The sequence below is a fragment of the Homarus americanus genome, unplaced genomic scaffold (assembly GCF_018991925.1).
Source record: "Homarus americanus isolate GMGI-L3 unplaced genomic scaffold, GMGI_Hamer_2.0 scaffold53139, whole genome shotgun sequence".
NCBI classification, from domain to species: Eukaryota; Metazoa; Arthropoda; class Malacostraca; order Decapoda; family Nephropidae; genus Homarus; species Homarus americanus.
The window spans coordinates 342,592-357,963 of NW_024748921.1; the positions used below are offsets into that span (position 1 = coordinate 342,592).

A 15,372-nucleotide genomic window follows, 5' to 3' on the forward strand; every position below is an offset into this window, starting at 1 on the left:
ATGTAAACTATAATAATTTGTTTGTTCAATTCATGTTCCTTCTCCTTTCGGTAATGAAAGCTTTTGTTAAACGACCCACCCACCCCATGTCTTTGTATGTAATAAGTCATTTTTGTCTAATGTATATTTTCAGCCTTCGGGCTGCGGAACTTTTTCATTAAACCGTTAATTATTATTTTATTATTACACACACTTCTCTAAATCGTAATCTAAAGCCCAGTTTCTATAAGCCAAAATTTTTAGGGACATGTTACTTAAGAGAAAGGAATAAGACCTGTATTGCTGCTGTATGGAGCTTCTCAGTGAAGGTATGTTTTGGCATGAGAGGAAACCCTTCCACCATACCCCATTTGCACTCAGCCATTATGACACAGCTGCTGTAAAGTGTGTAAGGTCAATGAAACAAACATAAAAATACTGCAGATCAGTTTATTTCTGCACTACTGGCACACAAATAGTCTTGGTGAACTCTTTTATGAATGTCATAAGAAATATCTAACTCTAATTTACCCTGTATGATACATGGACAAAGCAAGCAAAGGCTGCCATCACTGGAGGAACCCTACTAAACAAGGTTGTCATAGTTGCCATAGAAAGACTTCAGTAATTGGTCACATTGTGACTTGACTTTCTTGAATACTATATTATTAACATTCATTCCACAGGGATGTCAGGCATTAAAGTTATTTCAGGTTTGAATTTATAAATTTCCAATGTTTAATTATGTCAATTATGAATTCTAAGAAAACTATTTAATATTTGCATATAATAATAATGGAAATATTACCCCTGGTATGTATTCTGAGACAAGCTGAAATTAATACTATGATGTACAAACAAAATTTCATTCTGAAGAATACATTAATTTGGGATTAATTGATCAATTACTATAATACATGTTTTCCTATCAGTACAACTGAATAATCTGCGTATTATTCAATTCTATCCTGTTGTTCATAAAAAAAAACTTAAGTATTACAAAAAATCCTGTGAATACTAATCCCACATTTACAATTTTGGGCTGACCCAGACCAGAGGCAATTGTAAGGCTAACTCTTGGTCTGGCGTCACTCCCATCACAGCCAAAATGTATCTATCTGTATAAATCACAATATAAAGTAAGGGGAGAACTCATTCTGCCTTCCTGCCTTTATCTGTACAAGCCATCAACACCATCTGTATAATGTGAATGCTGTAATTATATTTACAGTCTAAATACTGATTCATCCTGCATTTAATGTGCATACAGTACAGTACAAGGACATGAGGCAGAAGAGGGCAGAATGCTCCCCAAAAGTCATCCACATCCACAAGGTTCTACTGTGCTGCACAGAAAAAGCATCATAGCTATTGACTTTACAAAATATTACAGAGGACTGTGTCACAATAAGTAGAGTAAACCTGTTCAGTATCAATACTCTTTTGCTGTTTCTTCTACAATAGATAATCTTACTCAAGGTGGGCATTTTTAAAAAATGTATTTATGGGTTTAAATGTGTAGTCAGTGAGAAGCCTCGACAAGTAATGAACACTGACACAACTTATATGAAACTCTACACAAGTGTCATGAGCAATACACGAAAAACTTTTGCTACGCATCATTCCATATACTGTACTGATAAAACATACATAATAAATAGTGACATACAGAGCACTCATGTCACACAGAAGGAGAAGAGATTACTGTAACCATCAATGGCCTTCTTCAACATCACTAAAATTCACATTAAAGCAGGAAACACAAATACTGCACACAACAATGACCATAAAACCTATTTGCCTCAGAATCATTTACTGGAAGAATGAACACAAGGAATTCCTGAAATTGCAAACTGATTCGGATGTTTAATACTGTACCCGACCCTTACAGAGCAATAAGCCAACCCCTCCCACCTACCCACCCTTGATACACAGCACCACCCTAAGTCTAGCATATAAGACAGACATTCAAACATACACTCATACACATAATGAATGTCATGGTCAGGTTTCAGTGTTGATTACTCCTCACATACAGTACTATATATACTGGTAACACATTGGAAGCAAAATAATACCAACATGTACAGCCATGGACAAAAAGAATTTGGCAGGGAGGGAAGGAAGTGCTGTATGGGTGGGGGTGTAGGTGGAGACTGGGCACCGTCGCATGGAGGTGGCAGTGAAAAGTCTCCTCAAGCCTTTAACTTTTTATGTGTATTGTACTGAGTTATTTGCAGGACATTATTAGTGCAAGCTGTGCCTGCCTATTAAGTCAACTAAAAAAATAAATTTGTGATGTGAAAAAGAAAATCATAGACTTTAACTGAGACCTCTATGCAACGGTGCCAAGTCTCCACCTAACCCTACCCTCCCATAAACCACCTCCTCCATCCCTCCCTGCCGAATTCTTTTTGTCCACAACTGTACATAATGTAGAGTAAATTTTGAATGACAGTAAGGCCAAGAGAGTTTATAGGAGTGTGGTACAAGAAGTTAGAGTGGAGGGGGAAGGGTAGCTAGCATCCTGGGAAGAGAAAGTGTGTTACACAAGGGTTAATTAACAGGGAGGTTGTAGTTGGAGGAGTTTAAGGTAAGACATCCTGGAGGCTTCTCTATGAGTACCACCCATCTTGAGAGGATTTCCAACAATGATGCATTAGAGATATTGACTACATATAGGTTTTAAGTACATAAGTTGTGTGAATTAATATAGAAATTATAAGTTAATTACTGTACCCAGGCATGTCTCAAATAATTCACTGAATTCAAAATTCATGAACTGCTGTTTACTTTAGTTTCAATATACAGTACAGTGTTTGACTAAATACTGTATTATTTTCTAAAATTTCAAATACTTAATTTTTAAATTCGATTACAGACATAGTAATTAAAGCAGCTCAATTTGCTACAAGTTATAAGTAAAACATCTGCCAGCACAAACACAGCTTTACAGTATGTTATTATGAGGAGAATTAAGATCTTTCAGCCAATTAAGGTAAAAAACATAAGTTAATCAGATATGATTCATTAAGCACAAAATGAAAGATCACACAATCCTCACTGTCTGAATGTGTAAGCAAAGCTTGACTTGATTCTCTTTTTTGTGGCGCTATTCCTTGACGGTAAGCATTAAGAATGTGTTTCTCCTCTCCCTCAGTGATATCCCAAAGTCCTAACTACTAGAGTTGGTGCAAAAACTATAGAAAGAGGTGCATAATAATAATTTAAGTCACTCCATGCAAAACAGTTAACAAGTATCCCATCCATTCTTCTGATACAAATATTATCAGGTCTGTATCATACTCTGGTAAAATGGTGGATATGTCTATTTTTCCAATTAAGTACAATTGACTCAATTAAGATACCCAGTACATACTTGCTTTCCTTCTTATATAAGACAGAAATGAACCTGCATATAAACATAGGTATATGGATAAAGATGCCATCCATTATGACATTTCCTATAATTTGTAGGCCTGGCATTTCCCAGATTAGACTGGTTAGCTTAGCCCAGGGCATTGAGGTGGTGAGTAGCTGGCTCACCACACCACAGCAAGTAATGCCCACCAACCCTGACATGTCACAGAACTGAATCTGTGTTCACGGATCAGGAGTCTAGAGTACTATCACCAGATTCCTGGTGCTCAAAATAAATCTGGTTGAGACAATTTCAACTATTAAGTACAGTATAGTAATCTACCGAGCAGGTAGTGTATTCATATTGCACTTTTCTCCAGGGTCCTCAAAATGAAATAGATTAGGAAGCTTGTCTGAAAATGTGGAGGCTGACTGTGTCCAGTACAGCAAGGTATGAACCTAGTGACTAAGGGTCTGGGCACCACAGAAGTACCGATCTTTTATTTGTGTATTTTCTTTAAATTTTTACAATAATATTTTAATTACTGGTAATTCTCTTTATTTTTCTGAAGAACCTTGACCAGACACCCCAAATACAGTACATATGTACAGTACCTGAAGATTACTTGCATTTACAAAGCTTAATAATTTTTCATAATCAAACTAGAGTCATCCAAACAGAACCTTCATTTAACATTTTTCTCATGTCTCCACACATAAAATGCCCAACATCACTAACAGGTTACTCTCCTGTATTTCCTGGTATATATCTCAAGACTGTGGCTGGCTGGCTGGAAGATGAACTACCAAAGGAGGAACTATAGTTTTGGTGAAACTGCTGGTACCAACAAAAACAACCATACCTTGAGTCAGTGAAGTACATAACCTACTGTCATGGAACTTCCCAGGAACATAAGACACCTTGCCTACCACACTGACTACTTGTTACCCTAGAATATGATCAGTCAAACAAGTCCCAAATTACTATGCGGTGCAAATAAACAAACAGAAAAGAGGAATTTCGGTTCACTGAAATACAGTACAGTACTTGTAGCATGTTTACATAATACAGTACAATATATATATATATATATATATATATATATATATATATATATATATATATATATATATATATATATATATATATATATATATATATATATATATAGTATAGCCTAAATAAATATCAACATTGGCAATTATATCAAAGAAACAATCTAATTTAAGTCCTTCTTCACTGAGGTTATACTTATTACAAAGATGATAAACTGCACAGTATTCCCTCACATCTCACAAACTTTGTTTCATGTTCAGTACAGTATACTGTAGACAGTTTTTGTAGTATTAATATGCAGGTGGAACTTCTGTCTTTACGTAATTAAAAAGTGCATTAAAATAAAAACAATGTGATTGAACTTGCATTAAGAACATTGTATGCTACAGTAACAGAAGCTCAGTTGACAATAAGGGAAGAACAGAATGAACGATTTCTGAAGTAGTAAATAAATTGTCTGATTCCTTTCATTCTCATGACACTTTACCCCTACAGTATTGTGTTTGTACTTGCATGTATATTGTACAGTACTTAAGAGGAATAACTCAGTCATATATAATGCCACTTGTGGTACAGTAACCTGCTGGGAGAGTTAAACAAAAACCTTAAAACTTGTCAGTAACTTCTTGTGTGATTATTTGTCATGTTTACAATTTGTGGGAGAAGGATCTTAACATCTATAATAAGTATACAGGTATGGCATCAATAAGTGTTAAAACTTTCATTTTCTGTCAGTGATTCATTTTCATACAAATACTCTCTATGTTCATTAACTTACAAGTGTACAGAATTGTATTTTAATACAAATGAACCAAGTTGCCAACTCGTAGGGTGCACACAAGCACAGGAACGAGTCTACAGAATTTATTACCTTGCGTACTTAGAGATCGAGTCTACTCAATAAAAAAAATAATCATATGAGATCAAATATTTAAGCTTTATAAAATTGGATACATTTCTAGAGCATCCTACGTTTACAGAACTGGTTTGTATGTACCGTAAACACCTACCAAATCATATATACAGTACATAGAGAATAATGCCACAAGGAGGCCATGGCAACATAACACAGCACTTAACATCATTTACCATCATGGAGGAAGACAACAACACGAACAAAGAAAAATATTAAATTCATCAAAAAGTAAATCCTCCGCTCGCGTCACGCCACACAACGGCAAATGATAAATACATTAAAAAATATGAATGGAAAACATAAATCATATATACATATATAGAAAGAAAAATATATAGTGTGTATAGAAAGAAAAAAAGAGAGAAATACATGGCTCTACACACAAGCATCTGTCATCTTTACAGATCAGAAGGAACCCATAACTCTTACTACTGTATATCCAAAACTAATTAGAAAAAAAAATTGAAGAAAACAAACCTTCGTCTATCAGCAAATATCAATTGATTTACCATACAGTACTTTGAACTAATAGGATAATGCCTAAATATAATAAAAATATAAGCACCTACATATGTACAGTATATATAAATATCTTTCTTGGCAACTGTAACAAGTCCCTTATGTATCTTATATGTACCTTACTCCATTTTGTTTGTGTTTTTGTCAAAAGGTGATGTGTCCAATAATTTGTGATGTACAGGGTGTCTCATAAGTCATGCACCATAGAGAAATTAAACCTCTCTCTTTTCTTCTTTTTCAGGTGAGGGAATCATAACACATTAACAAAGATAAAAGAGAAATTTAACACTAGTAAAGACTCAGTTTAATACTCATGTATGGAGAGTCTGATGCAACACACAAAGTATTTTTATCAATAATGCCCAGACATACGGGTGTGAAGCATCAGCCTTTCCGTACATGAATATCAAACTGATTCTTTCCGCTAGTGTTAATTTTTCTTAACATCTTCACTAATTTCTTATGATTCCCTCACCTGAAAAAAATTAATAAAAAGATAATAGTATTAATTTCTCTCTGATATATGACCTATGAGATGCCCTTTATACTGAGAGACTGGCAAAAATTACTAAATATCTCATACATTTATCATTCTTGTCCTATGTTATGTGTGCCTTTTGAACATTCATTGTGAGGAGGTGCATAAAGGAATCTTGCCTCAATATGTTTGTTTATGTATGAGAAGTAATGAAGGAAAATTAACACAATAGCTCTCACCATGAACTGTCTAAGCCCACCTTATCTTATTCTATTATGAACTAGATGGTACAAACGTTGGCCTCCGTCACCCAGGAAAACACAAACATGCTAACAAACATAAAAGAAACTCTCTTTCTGCCCTCAATTCATCTTACCTATGGCTAAATATGTCCCTTTGTCTATTAAGTACTGTACTTCAACAAACATATCAAAATTCCATGTAATGCTACAAACATTGATCTTTTCCAGTTTTCAGTACAGCTCCTCCCCGACTTACGACGGGGTGAGGAACCCAAATCCAGGTCTTAAGTCGAAATGGTCGTAAGTCGAAAATGTTTAAATAATACATAGAAAATTTAAAATGGGTGTCTCTTTTTCTTCTCAGCACCACAAAACTCTCACTTTTAAGCTAGCCAGCCATTTTAAAGTGAATTACAAACAAAAATTTTGTCTGTGTAATGACGTTGGGACTCGAAAATAAGCAATTTGACAAAATTTTGGTATGACTGAAGCAGGTCGTAAGTGCGGGTGGTCGTAAGTCGTATGTCGGGGAGGAGCTGTATTCCTCAGCCTCTCTATTTTCATTTTCTACCAATCGACAAAGTTTTCACAGTCTTATGCTAATGAAATGATAAAGTGTCTTGCATTTCTTAATAGCTACACCAAAAAAGCACTTAACTCACCATTAACAAATATGAGTCAGCGTCCAGTTGTTGTGAAGTAATGGTGTGAAGATGGTTGATAGTCTGTGGTTGTGAAGAGACAGAATGTATGAGGAAGAATGAGAATGTATGAGGAAGAATGAGAATGTATAAGGAAGATTGAGAATGTGTGAGGAAGATTCCATATACACCATCCCTTTATGAGACAACAAAACACATATAAATAAATAATAATGTTACTTTAGGTACCACAACGTCATAACAAACTCAGCGCTGGCTTGTACATCCGCCAAGAACTGCTGAATAAATTAATGATTGCCGACCTTTTAAATAAAAGTTGGATACCTGAAGATTAGACACCCCTGCTTAATTTGACTAATATTTGACACCTCAGCTTAATATGCTTGAAGCTTTAACACCCAAGCTTATTTCATCTAAAGATTAACTACCCTAATGCTACCTACGAAGGTAAGATTAGGGTAGATAGGTTAAGTTAGGTTAGAGTAGGTCAGACCAGGATAGGTTAGGTTGGGTTGGTTTAGGTTGGCTAGGTTAGGTCAGCACTATGGTGGTTAACCTTCAGGTGATAAAAGCTAAGGTTTCTAATTTTCCGGTGATCCAAAAAATCTGATACTCCTGCCCTCAGATGTGTGGCAGATTATAAAATTTTAGGATTAATTCTATCATTTTTTTAAAGTCACGACCGACAAAATTTATCTTCAAAATACCATTAAACTCAATTTATTATTATTATGGGACGTTTAAAATGGTGAAAGTGAAAGTGGGTCCCATAGGCATGACTGCCCGTTAGGGAGTATGGATATAGCACACTGTATACTATTCCTTTGGTACAGGAGAAGGCAGCATTGCCAGTACTGCACTCGACCACAGTCACTTCCCCAAGTTGTAAACTTAGGTACAGTACCCATTTACAGCTGGGTGAACTGGGAGTGCCCAAGAATCAAATCACCAACCCTGGAACAAGAGGCGAGCACTGTATCCGCTCAACCGCCACGCTCTTCTGAAAATGGTAACTCAAAATAAAACTTGAATTTCCTCCCATACTGCAATTTGGTTTCATGTTACTTAAATATTATATTCTCCTCTTCAATGGCCATATACAGTACAGTACAGTATTCATAACTAAATTACCAGGACCTCTGAACCAACTCAATAATTCTCTCTATTTCTCTCATGGTTACATAATATAAAGCAGCTCCTTGGAACATTTTCACAAAGAAGTCAAATTACTTATAGTCTTTATTTTATAAGTTATATAATAAAACAAGTGCAGTAAAAGCTTTCTTATATGGTATCTCACTAACCGGACATCTCTAGTATTTGGAACTTTCACTAATGACCGACAGAAATGCATACTACAGTACAATACTAGATTTTCACCTGGACTTTCATAACTACAGTACTACAATACATCGTCATATCCAGCACTACCTACATATTAAAGCCTTTACTGTACTTCATATGCTTCTATTATTTTCCTTGGTTTTCATTAATTGGCAACAGAATTAAAACCTTTAAATAAAATCATCAACTTACAAAACTAACTAAGTAGCTGTTTGGTTTTTCTTCTAAAGTTTTTACAAGACATAAAACCCTTAGACATTAAGTAGAAGAGGACTCGTATAAAAGGGAAAGGCAATAAGGATACGCTGAACCCTCACTAATTCGGCATCGTCGGGGTTCTTGCTCGATCAAATTAACCAAAATAAGCCAATGTGTGAATATCGAATTAGTGAGGGCTCAGTGTACTTTCAGCTACCTCCTTCAGGAAGTAATGATACTTATCATACCTCATAATACTTAATCAAATGCTACGTATACAAATATCACAAACAGGAGCAAATAATGTTCCAAAAATGCAGCACCAAAAATCAGAATTTGCAACAAGAGAATCCAAGCACTGTGACCTTCCCTAAAAAAATCAAGGAAATTCTGATAAATCACAATCTAAAATAAATGCCCGAGACATTCTCATCAAACTTTGTAACTGTAGCTCCAGCCAGTACTGTAGAGGAGCCACCCTACATCTCCTACTTGAACACTGTAAACTCCAGCCAGTATTGGACTGTAGAGGAGCCACCCTACACCTCCTGCTTCAACAGAGTAGCTCCAGTCAGTACTGTAGAGGAGCCACCCTACACCTACTTCAACAGAGTAGCTCCAGTCAGTACTGTAGAGGAGCCACCCTACACCTCCTATTTGAACACATGTTCCATGAGCCAACATAACATTGAAGTAATGTGGTAATATCCATGACTGACCCACCAATGTACAGCAGCTACAGCAGTTTTCAATTTTTTATTATTATTTTTTTTAGCTGGTTGCAGCAAGTACCATCTACTGACCATCAGTGTGGAAGAAAACATATGTATGAGAGTATCATCAAAACTTCAGGTTTACAACTAGAGGAATCATTCACTGAATCATACTCAATTATTAGTTTAGTCACTTGTCCATACCTTACACAATGCATATATGGACAGGCAGGAGACAAGAAGATTTTGAATCACTTGGGGCGGTAAGCTTGCCAACTTCAACAAAGTTCTCCACTCCTGCTTCCTACGTCTCACACTGATCACTGCACATCCTTTAGCTACACTGTACAGGACTTGGTGGGGTGATCTTCCTACCCTGCCACAGGTGTACAGTACAAAAGAAGTCAAGAGATGGGTCTCCAGAAAGTAGCACTTCCTCCTACACAACCCCTCCCACCATCCAGTAAATCAGTTTTCAATGTCCATCACTGTCCTCTCATCCACATACAAAAAAACTGTTTGTGTGTGTAACTTTTAAAGTTACATCACACCTAACCATAATAACTATGTCACTACTGTATAGAAAGTCATAGTTTAACAACTAAATACAGTAAGGGAATTTTGGGTCATCCAATTGGGAAAAAGTGGTACATCTGAAAAAGGGTGAGTGACATTATCATCAATGACAAGTTTTTCCTTTCATGTGCAAGGAACAAATGTTTAACACTATGATTGATCATCTTTGATGACGTCTATATGTCTGTCTTATAAAAAATGGACAAATTATCACAAATTTTTTTTTACACTATGAGCAAATGGAGGCAGATACTGGAGGAGATCCTTAATACTACATGCATGGTACTATGGAAAACAATGAAATTCTGAAGATGTCCAGCACTAACCCTCAGCAGCTCTTGCATGAGCAAACCTTGACTGTAAGTTTAAATCTGTAAATCAACAGCAGTTTACTTATAACTAGTGGTTCTGGCATGTAACCTCAACAAGAAGAGCGACCACGTCGACTTAATGTGTGAATTTACAATGTCTTCCATAGCACAGGCTAATTGTACTTGTGGTGAACACTTTAGGCTGTACAGTACACTATTTTCAAACAGTGTGGTAATATCTGAAAAATCCACTGCCCAAATAGTAGTTATGTTTTTCATTACAAAACATTAAAATATATTACCTTATAATTACTAATGACAAACTACATTAAAATTTTCAATCAGAAAGTTACAAATCAAATATTAAAAATTATATAATTGAGATATGCCAAATTAAGTGAAGAAATTAAGAACATTTAAGAGAGCTGAGATTCTTTAGTTTCACTGGAGGCAACAACATCTGCTGCACATGTTATCACTTATTATCAAGCACCACAAATACACAACTTTGCTTCCCCAGGAGAACATCTGAGAAGCAAGAAACACGAGTTTATTGTCATTATTTCATTTAAATTCCTGAAAGACTGAGTGCAACCTTGCATCAAATGTATTTTTTCTGAATCTAATGAAATATCTTATAAAACACTGAAGCTGCACTCCTAGAATCTGTATAATTTTCATACAAAGTAAAAAACTACAGACTGATGCAGCTCACAAGTCACAGAGCAAAATTACTAGCACTAATGAACACCTCACGCATATTGTACTTTTAATACAAAAATGTAATCTTTAAGTGGTCAAAATGAGAGGATTGATACTGAAATCGTGTACTGTAGACTAGTTGAACCCATGACCAAATGGCTAATGTTACTGTGATGGTCAACTGTGGGGGCTGGATGTTGTGCCTGATCCTCACTTGACATCTGAACGTTGGTCTCACAAGTGCCTGCCCCATCACAATTGTTGCTCTCTGAAGGTAGGTCTGATAAAGAGTTCAGCCCACTAACTACTGCCTCACACCAAAATTGCAGGCTGCCACCTTTGATCTTGCTATAGTTCTGGCTGACCACTGGTAACTATTAACCCTTTGAGAAGAGAGAGATATCTGAGCCACTTGGTTATGGACTCGGCTAGAAACACGATTTCTAGCTTGAGTCCTTTCACTGAGCAGCTCATTACTGACAGCCAGCTAGAGTTGTGGAAAGATGTGTGTCCGAGGAGAGTTAACCCAACTACAGAGGACTCCTCCTTCAAGAGACTCTTCTCAGTTCTGAAGGAAGAAGACAAACCCAAAATTCCATCAGATTAACATGGAAGCATTGAAAAAAGATGAATCTTTCTCTCATGTAACTCAAGTTCAGCCAATGTACTGTATGACATCCATCTTAATATAAATTCTCGTACAGATACTATGGATCTCACTTCCTGCACCATCTCTCAGGCACTGTTGAGTCTCCATAACACCAGGTTCAAGCCAATATAACCCAGCTCTGTCACTTGCACTTACACACTACACGCACTACCAACATGATACTCTCCTATAGATCACTGAAGACAGTTCATAATACAAAGAAATGAACTTGCCCAGGAGGTTCATCTGCTTAGTTATTCCTAAAGTTCCACAGTAAAGTTAACAATTTAAACACTTGGTGAGGGGAAATCTTAAGCTTCTCCCTTCAACAAGATTGGCCAGATAATTAGCTTTGTAGTCAAGCAGGTATGACTGTTCTCTGTGGACTGAAGCAAGATGGAAAATTTTTCTTAAAATCAAAGATGGCAGCACATAAGTGTGTGAAGCACTATCTAGGTAACTCAGCTCAAAGTTGACATTCTTTGCCTACCTCCAGAAGGCAACATTTGTTTCTCATCTGCCTCTTCAAAAGTGGTGGTTGTGATGAGGAAGGATGAACATCTTCCAGATCAGCTTCTAATTGTCAAATGGGGGGGGGGCAAGGTGTGATGTCTAGCACACACAACTGGTCAGTACAGCAGCAAGAACCACCTGGTGTCGGGCAACAAGCTACAATATTTTAGTCGGGAGACAGGGAATGAAAATGCTTTGTAGGTTCAAACTCTGACACATAATATGAATGCTAATAAAGAGGAGAATAATATTACATATTGAGGCTTTAAGAGGATGGGGCAAAACTCATTACCTTTCAATGGAATAAAGGGTTAACGCAATGGAGTTTATTGACAACATAACACATCTTACTGGAGGCTATGATGAAAGGGGACTTTTTGGTGGCATCATAAGAATTGGGGGCGATACTGCAGTTAAGCTTGGCATCATGGACATGGGTAATGGAGGGGACGGCAGCAGTGGCAAATGTGGGAGTGGTGGCTGTGGAAGTGGCTGAATTATAGGCTCTTCAACAAGAAGCTCAAAGTTGTAGCGTTTCACAATAACAGTGGCTTCATCAGGCGACATCTTGTGTGTGGTGATTAAGTGTTGTTTTAAGTTCCTGAAAGTATAACAATAACTTATATTAAATATTTTATGGAGGAGCTATGAAAATACAGGGAGTAATCAAGTTTTACTATTTTATGCACTTCTTTTAAAGGAGGCAAATTTAACCTACCAAATCCAGCCTAACCTTAAGTAACTAATGCAAAGCATTTTATTACATGAGGTGGGTGTTGGGCGGTGTACTGTGACCTTTGACCTTTTGCTCCTACGTATATATGGTATATGTATGTAGTAGACAGCTATCAAACAGGGAGGTACTACCGCTTGGGAAGATATTGGAAGCATAATGTGTTGTCTAATGGTAGACCCTGCTGCCATATGGCATCACAAAAATTGTGACCAAGTCACAGGTTGCTGATCTGATTTTCTGCCTCATTTACACACAATTGCAGGGTCTCAATTATTTCTCTTACTACATGTACGGTATTGACAACACAACATACATACTGTCGTTTCTCACTCTTGATTTATTGTTTTTAATTTTTGTATTTATTTTTATTATTATTATTATGTATTATAATTTTTATTTTATTAATTATTATTATTATCATTATTATTATTTTTCATTAATTATTATTATTACTGTATTATATTTTTGCCCTTCAGGCCATGATGTGCGTCAGTGACCTGTGCCCAGGTGAGCTAATCCCAGAAAAAAGAAAAGAAAAAAAAAGGAGTCATTCCTGAGTTCTGCTTTACTGTACTGTATACAGTATAGTCTGCATTTATGCGGTCAATTGAACCCGTGGAGGTCCGCGTAAAACGAGAAACGCGTAAACGAAATAACAGAACATATGGGATTAATTGAAATAGAGACTTGGCCGATCCCCAAACTACACTTTTTCCGACACAATACGTACGTTGTAGTAAAAATAACATCTTAATTTTATGATGGTATGCACACACAATTAATATGTAAGAGAAATATCAATAATATTAGGTTTTATAACACTTACATTAGTAGAAAAGATGGCTGGGCACACGGGGATGGGGGGTTGGTTCCGAGGCAGAGGGCAGATTATTGGCCCTCACCTGTATCACTTGTATCAATTGTATCACTATCCACCACAGAGGCTTGCAGGGCCTCTTTGTCAAACCCCTCAAAGTCCATATCCTCACTATCACTATCATTGACTTAGGCCGGCTGTGGTGGGTGGCGGGTGAAGAACTCGGTAATGTTTTGATGACTGGGCGACCTTGTGCGCACCCTGCCCGCGCCGCTTCCCGCGTAAATGATGAAATTTACCGCGTACAGTAATTAAAACATTTCATTCTGGCAAGGCACCGCGTAAATGACCAAACACGTAAACAAAATCCGAGTAAATCCAGACTATACTGTACATACATTATAGAGAGAAACAAATGGCAGTGGTCACTCTACCCATTGAACCATGTGTGTGTGAATAATGAGAACAACAAACCATTCATCAAATTATAAAACTATTATAAAACTATGATTCTCCCATTTTCACAAGAAAGATCATATACATGGTAATTAATAACACACAAATGTCAAGCTATGGTGTAAATTACCTTCTCTGACTGAGCATGCGTCCACAAGAAGGACAGTTGCACCGTTGTCTGGAAGGTTGTGTGTACGGGGAAGTGGAGGAGCCCATCCCCCCTAGTCCACCTCCTGTCATGGTAAGTTGAACATCCGACAAATGGAATGAGAGGCGATGTGTGGGATCTGTCGCACCTGCAGCAGGACAGACAAGTTTTTCTAGCCTGTTAATTAAAGGCTTAAAAGTGAGACACAAATATTTACCTTTACACTGATGGCAATACAGTAAGTTAAGGTAATTCAGTGGTGTAGCACTACTGTATATGGCAGCAGGAATGAATTACTTAACTAAAAATCAAGTAATATATCAAATAATATCATATACAAGTTAAATAATTTTCAAGAGAAGTTACTCAAAATTGCTATAATTAAAGGTGATAATACTTAAATGCTTGACTCAGCTGTGACAGAAATTGCCTCGTTCATCAGTACAGTTCACACCTTTTGTGCAACAGTATATTAAATTAAAACTTAAAATACATATACAGGTATATTCTAAAATTTTGCAAATACAGTATAATATCAAAGACAAATAATATTAATCATATTTTAATAACTTTAAACTTAAAAATATTTTTCTTATCAAAAAATTTGACTTACCAGTACACTGTTTTAAGGTGATCATTAGTACAAGTATACATATATTTTTAAATACTGTATAAATTCAAACTCAATCTGGAATAAAATTATATATACTGTACATGCAAAGATCTGACTTACCAGCACAGCACAGTACAGTACAGCATCAAAGACAGTCCACTCATTTCGTTCTTAATCCTGAACTATAGCTGTCCTTAGTTGTATTTTTCTTCTTTGACCTATCATGATTCATATTCAATGATCTTTGGTGGATGTTTAATTCAATCATTTAATTCCTTCTATTTTACCTCTCATTTACTCATTCAATTCTGTTTCATGAGAATTACTTCAGATATAACTCATATATTGTCACCTTATTCCTAGAGAAAGTATTTACTTTGACA

At 36.3% G+C, this 15,372-nt stretch overlaps 1 protein-coding gene across 5 annotated transcripts in view; it reads right to left on the bottom strand.

Annotated features, from left to right (window-relative positions):
- Positions 1-6,989: 6,989 nt before the first annotated feature.
- LOC121853226 (zinc finger protein 217-like) overlaps positions 6,990-15,372 on the bottom strand; it is a 57,970-nt gene continuing 49,587 nt past the window's right edge. For 3 of the 5 annotated variants that reach the window (XR_006086288.1, XR_006086287.1, XM_042347230.1), the window contains 2 exons: positions 14,359-14,524; positions 6,990-12,820 (listed from right to left, as the gene is read on the bottom strand). Coding sequence is in view for 3 of the 5 variants with exons in the window: in XM_042347230.1 (XP_042203164.1) it covers positions 12,577-12,820; positions 14,359-14,524 (410 nt within the window). In the remaining 2 variants the exon portion in view is untranslated. The remainder of the gene's footprint in view (positions 12,821-14,358; positions 14,525-15,372) is intronic. The other 2 variants (XM_042347231.1, XM_042347232.1) reach the window with 2 other exon arrangements.